At 41.9% G+C, this 7,653-nt stretch overlaps 1 protein-coding gene across 2 annotated transcripts in view; it reads right to left on the bottom strand.

Annotated features, from left to right (window-relative positions):
- Positions 1-1,656: 1,656 nt before the first annotated feature.
- Positions 1,657-7,653, bottom strand: part of LOC311265858 (plexin-A1-like) — a 326,362-nt gene continuing 320,365 nt past the window's right edge. For both annotated transcript variants that reach the window (XM_084367924.1, XM_084367925.1), the window contains exon 34: positions 1,657-7,365. In XM_084367924.1, the coding sequence (XP_084224050.1) occupies positions 7,270-7,365 (96 nt within the window). In that variant the 3' untranslated portion in view covers positions 1,657-7,269. The remainder of the gene's footprint in view (positions 7,366-7,653) is intronic.

Genomic DNA, 7,653 nt, shown 5'->3' with positions numbered 1-7,653 from the left:
TTGTGAAATGTCCCCAGTTATCCTTGAGAATAAAAAACATCAGCATGTAAGCATGTTGATGTTTGATGCTGCAACAAGGAACTTCAATTTGTTGTTGATTCTGGTGCCCCCTGTGGACATACACAGCATAGCACCTTCAGTGGGAAAGATCTCAATCTGGCTGGTGTGCACGTTTGCTTCAAAAGCAAGGATAGGATGCACGATAATGAGGTAATGTATTTATTTGTACGATGAGGGTGAAACAAAGTAGAATTTGTTTTAGTGCCGTACCAGCAGGCTACAGAGCAGCTTCTTTCCTCAGGCTGTGAGACTCCTCAATTCATCCTCGAGACTCCAATGTGAAAAGTAGTTTTAATTTTCTGACAGTCTGACAGCGTGACAGGCATTAAGAATCACTATAATAACCATACAGGCATAACTACTGCTTAACCAGACTGTTTCATGATCAGTTTACTGTTCCTTGTAGTACATTTAACAAGGTTACACCCCGCTTTTCCGAAACCCCGCTGTTCCGAAAATAGACTTCAATTCATCGTAATGCTGTGGTTTCCCATTTTTTCTAAAGACCCCGCTATTCCAATAGGCTATTGTGGAACCCCTGACCCTAACCCCTAACCATATTGGGAAGTAATTGGAAGTTGAAAATGGGATTCGGAACAGCGGTGTGTCGGAGTGGGGTGTGTCGGGATGGAGGGGTTTCGCAATGGAGGTGTTTCGGAACGTCGAGCTGTTCCCATTTAACAAGTATAATGTTCATCCTCTTAGTCTGGGATGCTAACATACTAACATTTGTTAATTAGCATTAAATGAAGATAGTGATGTCTATAGTTCAGGTGTTCTGTCACATACAAAAGAAAAGACATGCTGATGGTGCTACATAAAATATCAGCGAAAATCCCCAAAGCTATTAGACTCACCCTCTAGGCACCACAAATATATGTGCTAAATGTCACTGTTGAAACATTTTATCAGAATATAAACTTGCCAACCTCCTGGTGGCGCTAGATGAAAAGGGAAAATCCATATTATATCTTCCTCTTTTGTCTTTTCAGACCTTTTCTCCGTTCAGTGATTCTCAGTGTTAGATGTATATTTCAGATTTATGATGATCTATCTTGTTGTGAAAGATTTACAGTATAAGCAAAATCAGTTGAACACGGAGATGCTGAAGCACACTTTCTATCACATTATTACTGCGAAATAGCACTCATATCTGAAGGATTCACTGGGCTGACACTGCCCGAGACAATTGCAGTCTTTTTCACATGGATGGGGAAGCGAGCGGATGTGGATGGGTGATTGTACTTGAAACTGAGCATTGCGTCTTCCTGGCTCACTTCAAGACGGGATTTCTGACAGTAAAGACTGTAAAGTCGAGGCTTATTTTCATTTTCTTTCATATCTTTGTCAATGTCCTCATCAATCACTGTGAAAAAAAACTGAGGGGAAATCATCCAGAAACAGGAGTGTTTGCTCTAGCAGACTGCATAGAGTACAATAACATTTAAGTCTCATATGTGCTGCTTTTGATCTCTCAAGTTCTCTTGTGGTGACGTGAACTTGAGATAAACCTGAAACTTGTTACGACTTCCAAATCCACAACTTTGAGGGTATATAGGGACGGGGAAAGGGAATGAAAACATCAGACAAGCCAGATTTAGCAAAAACATGTTTAATCTCTCCTTGATGCGTGTCTATTTACACGTAATAAATCTGCAAAATAGGAAAGAGCAGGATATTTACACGGGCGTGAAACAGCCAAAACCTGTCACAGCAGCTTCAAGTCTGAAACTCTTAAAAAGGTATCAGAATTCATAAAGTATTAAAACTCTTTAAGGTATTTTTTTTCCTTTCTGCCTCTCTCCTCTTTAATCTGTGTGTGAAGGTATTTCGCGTCCTATGCGCCTTCTCTGAAATGTACTTTAATCAAAGTGAACACTGCAGGTGAGGAAGCTGGAGAGAACTGGAGGGATGAGAAACTTCTGAGTGTTGCTGCTGGGGGGGATCAAAAAATGGCAGATGAGGGGAAGTATTAAGGTTGTGCGGTGGTGAGGAGGTGTCGTGTTGGAGGGTGAGGCCCATACTGAGAAATAAGTACATTTAACATACACTTCAGGGAAGATTACATACATTACAGATGGCTTTCGGAGTATAGAAAACATGGTGTGTTTTGGGAGATGCCCTTATTTACTTACTTGCTGACAGTGAGATGAGAAGATTGATACCACTCTCACATTTGTATTCTAAAATACGAAGCTGGAGCCGGGATAGAGTGACAGAATGTAATGTGTTCGTTAGCTTCTTCATGCTTTCTAAGCTAAGCTAACTATCTCCTGGGACTAGCTTCATTAAAGTCTATGGGCTTTTCCATGTTGTTTTCAAGGGTGAGATGACAGGCTAACAGTATAAATGTTACGTCTGAATTTTAAGTACAGAGCTGGTGTCAGGATGTAGTTAGCTTAGCTCAGGTTAGCAAGGCTGAAAGCAGGGATGAAGCAAAGTGAATAAAATGAACGTGCAGTTACTCGTCCTCAAACCAGGGATTGTTTTTACATTTCAGTTTTAGCCAGTTTTAGAGGTGTCAAGTGTATTTTTCACTAAGGACTTTGTACCTTATTCATGCTAAGCTAGGCTAAACACATCCTGACTCCAGCTCTGCACACACACATGAAATCAGTTAGCAGTCTTCTCATCTCCCTAAAAGAAAGCAAATAAGCACTTTTCATAAAATATTGCACTCTTATTCAAGTACATCTTAAACGATCGTTGTCAAAATGCACATTTAAATATATTCCTTTTCAAACACGTACCTTGAGTCAAACCCTTTGAGCGTATGTAAAAATACATTATTTTCAGTATGGGAACAGTGAGCAGCTCTGCGTCAGTCAGTCGCCGAGAGAATCTTACCCTCCGCCCTCTTTCCTTCTCTCACTCCACCCTCCTCCTCCTCCCTCCTTCATCACTGTCTTTTTCTACTATGTGGAAGTCGAACGCCACAGATGCAAGGGAATGGAAAATGAAGCGATACCACGGCCTTCAAAGCGCTTCCTCTGCCTTGCCCAAGTCTTTTCATCTTTTACCCCAACAAGAAGCAAAACCAAGAAACAAAAGCACCAAGAGACCAAGCGGGCCATATCTCTCTATCTCGCTGAACTTTTTTTCTTTTGTACTCCCTACAAAGTGATCCTTGGGGTTACTAACCAAGCCTCATTACTCTTTGCACATCACTAAAATCAGCTTTACAAGTCTTCATCAAAAGAACAATTGAGCAGTCAAACATCAGTGCAGTGGTCCACATCCTCAGACTGTTCCAGTTATTAATTCAAATTGAACGGAATGTGTTAATGAACGCCTGCTCGTTGAAGTAACATCGCCTCAATTTCACCACTCATCAAGCTTAAAGACAAACACTAAATACCTCCAATGAGGGGGCATTTAAATGACTGTAAAGAGTGCTGAAACCATTATGTGGAAGAACTGTAAAGCAGATGGATCGAAGGTAATCTCTTGTCAAGGAGTTGATCTCCTGATGTGGATGAGTAAAGCTTTGGTCAGCTGCCCTGTATGTTGTTTTACCCTGTGTAGATCAGTGGTTCAAGTATCGAAGAACATACAGTCGGCTATGTTTCAGACACGTGTCCAGACACATATTGATGCTGTCAGATGAAAACACGGCGCGGACTGCAGGTTAATATCTAAAGAGCAGAGCATACTTTTAAAGGGGTTTTATTAAACATCTGAAATCTATGAAGGGAAATGTACTTTTGTTGGAGTTTTTACTTGACAGCAGCAATATGTGTTTGGTTTGGTGGTAAGAGTTGGTACAGGTATACTTAAAGAAAAAGGATTTTGACAAAGAAGATGGCTGAGAAAGTACCAAATTAAGGTAGCCATGTCTAGGTTTGCGCTCCTTCAAATGTCATGCCCACTGTCGGCCATGTTGGAAGTCTTCAATGCTTTGGGCAACAACAGAGTGGATGTCTCATTAATAAGAACCATGTTGTTCACTTCTATACAAATGCAGCTGGTAAATGCCATCAGGTTGTTTAGCATTCTAATTTTTAGACTAGCATGTTAGCTGGGTAATCACCTAATCTCAAGTGGCTAACGTCAGCTAACAGCTAACGTGTGGCTAGCACCTAGCAGTGCCTTGTAATATGAAATGATAATCTCATTTTTATCAAGGCATTTGACTTAGATTGGAGGGAACGCTGCTAAAAGACACAATCCAAAGAGACTAAGGTGTAAATCAGTGACTGAAGCTTACCAATCGCACCATGTCGCACTCTGAAACTGTAAAACACATGTGACTCAACAATTATCGCCAGTTAGTCCACCATCTGCTGTTTTCCAAGTGTTGCTAACACATTTAGTCTGCTAGCTGTTTGGGTCTTCTGCGTTCACGTCAATGGAAGAAACACAAGGATGTGATTTTGTCAGTCTGACTTGGAAGTGATTATATATTAGAGTTGTAGAATTGAGGTTAATTTACATGCCAGTTCCATTATTTTGAAAATGACAGATAATTTAGCTTTATCCATGGCTATTGATGTTTATTCTTAGCTTAACAATTTTGACGACACAAATGGTGTCAGCTAGCTTAACATTAGCATCTACTCCAATACAGAACCCTCTGCGGCCACCAATAATGATAAAACAGGATGTGGGCAGATGGATTGTTACTGTGCTGGAAATTATTTGTGGGGCTTCCGTTCGGTCCACTGGATTGTACTGAAGAGCAGCGCTCCCTGCAATCACACCAGTCCGTCACCGATTTACAAAAACCCAAGAAAGAAAGACTGAATTGAAAATAACTGGTATGTTTTAGTTTCCTCTGTCTCAGTATAAACTCTTGAACTGATAACACAACTCAGGATGAAACCTTTGACAACGGCTCTGGCCTACAAGCCTCCCGATGCACCCGCAAAGCTTAATGCTATCTGAACTCGACTCTAGTGTCGGCTGGTTCGAGGCCTTTCGACACTTGTGCAGCAAAAAACATATCTGAGGGAAGCACTGTTGACAAGGGAGAAAAAGAAAACCATTGAGGCATTGCTGACTGTTTCTTTTCAAGTCGTGTTGTTTCTTAAAAGTGCATTTGATGTATTTTAACCTGCTTTATCAAACACAAACAAACAGGGACAAGAGGAATAAGCAGGATCTTCTTGACCTCATCTATCTGATCTGGTTGTTAATGTGTCTTGTCTGGTGCTCTACATTTCATAACAAGCTCTTACAGGATGGACAACCGCATACTGTTTATTACCCTGGTTTGTTTAACATCTTTTGTTCTCTAGCCTCTGTTATTAGCCTTGTAGCCTTTTTACACTCATAGGAGGAAGGAATGTCTTGTTTCTGAATGCATGGTTTTTGAAGCACTGCGAGTTAATGCGGAGCAGCATGTACTGGAAGGAAAACATTGTTTTGTTTTTTTTTACCCCTATAAAAGCACAAAACGAAAAAAGAGAAAGGCCTTCAACTGGTACAAAAACACATACATAAATCAAGCTACATTTCATTATCTTTTCATAAACCACATTCACATTTCAAAAATTGAACCTTTAGCTTCACCACCTTCACTGCGGACTAAAAAAACAAGCCAAAATAAGATTAAACAATACTGTTTCACCTTCTTCTGCACACCGACACTGGCCTTCATTTTGGATGGCACAGCTTAATAATTTTTTTTTCAGACAAGAGGGTAAGTCTAGAAAACAAGATGAAGAAGTTGTCGAGCACGCTGTGCCAGGGTTCAACTTAAACGACTGCCTAGTGCCTCTAAAGTCGTCTGCTACCACAGCGTGAGGCTGGCCTCCACACAAACGGCTTCTGTCTCGTCTGAATCAGCTGACCAGGCCTGGATGTTTTTGGTTTCTCTAAAACAAACACAAAAGCACTGTAGGTCGGTTGGCTCACAGGCGACTTCCAGACAGCATCTGCCTACTTATACTACCTTTAGAGCCAAACATGTAGCACACGCCGGCCCTCGCGAAATATAGAAAGTGTCTGTAATATATATATATTTTTTGCCATTTACCTTTTTTTTTTTTTTAAACTCTCACTTTCAGTCACTAAGAATGACAACATTTTCATCATAGTAGCACATTTCATCTAACGAAAAGAAGTCTCTTTGCACTAAACGACATTCAAAGTAAAACATGGCACAGGACGACTTTTTCCTTGTGTTTTCATAAGTTTTTCATCTTGGAAATATCAAATCCTCTTCTCAAACTTATCTTTTGTACATTACAATGGAAAACATTTTTTTCAACTTTTCATCTGTTTTAAAAACAAAAGGTTTGTATTTATATATCTATATATATATATATATATTCATATATCCTCTTCTCTCTTTTGATTTAGCTTTGTTGTGCAAATTCAGCAGTAACACAAGTGGCACAGCACTGGGGAGAGTAGGCAGTTTGGGGGGAAACAAATGAAATCAAATGCGATAACAAATCAAATGCAGAGTTATGAAACTGAAAATGTCCTTTGTTAGACTACAGCGGAGTTCCTGTTTGATAAAGAGTTGGAGGAAGTTTCCCTGCAAAGTCCTTCCTCCTGGTTGCCCTGCAGCGGCAGCAGGCTTTTGTGTTGCCAAGCATCCACCCTGCTGAAGTGTCTTTGAGCAACACACTGAATCTCCACCAGCTCCGTGGCTGCTGTGTAGCTGTCCCTGACCTCTGACGGAAAAGAGAAAATCCTTACAGGGATCAAGTATCGCAATGTTATATCCTGGATTTTGAATGGGCTCACAGTCTGAAGCGTAGCCTTGGCTGTGGAAAGCTTGTACCTTTCCCGTAGCGTTTCAGCTCTGTGTCCAGCTAGAGGAGTTTTTGGTCACCACTGTGCATGTGCTGGTCCTGATTGTGGCCAAAGTACCCAACTGCTTCTTCTTCTGTAGGACTCTAGATGTAATGAGGGCCTTGATGAAAATAAACGCTCTCCTGAGCTGAGGTCCATGTCGTCTGAGGCTAAGGGTGCGCTTGATTTGGTTGTTTGGAGCTGGGTTGGTGGCTCAGAGAGAGAAAAAGAAAAGAAGCCAACCCAGCCGACGGGGCCTTAGATCCAAACTCTGCTGTCTCTCCAGTGTGCTGCTGCTGGGTGCTTGTGTCCACGCAGTCCTTTTCCGCTGCTGTTCCTTGTTGTTCGTGAGGGTGATAACGACAGACTTCAAACGTCGAGGGTCAAAAATGTCACAAAGCTTGTCGGGGAAGGCGTGTTGGTTGGCCAGTTCTCCGCTAGCCGAGGCGTGTGATTGGCCGGTCCTCAGCTAGCCAGCGCCATGGTGTCGATGACCTGCTCCAGCTTGCCACGGAGCCGCTGTCTGCGCGACTGCTCGTCCTTCTGTAACGCCGACAGGATCTGGACACAAATACACAACATCAGTAAGTTCATTCAATCTACAGCATGAGGCAAAGCATACCGGGGGCCCCTATTACACAACCTTTTGACGCTCAGATACGACAATGTGTTCTGGTGCTAATTTCAGCTTCCTTGTTAGTGATTACGCTTTAAACCGATGCTGACAGCATGGACAGGGTTGGCGGGGCAGATGTGAGGGCCGGTGGGACGTCTATAATGGCATGTTAATGGCCACTGGAAGTGTGCATAGGCGCGCATGTGTTGGTGTCTTATTAAGTGTGACATGAA

This window comes from Pagrus pagrus (genome assembly GCF_965226575.1).
Source record: "Pagrus pagrus genome assembly, chromosome: 11".
Lineage (NCBI taxonomy): Eukaryota > Metazoa > Chordata > Actinopteri > Spariformes > Sparidae > Pagrus > Pagrus pagrus.
Note: the sequence above shows the minus strand (reverse complement) of the source record. Positions and strands in the feature narration are given on the sequence as shown.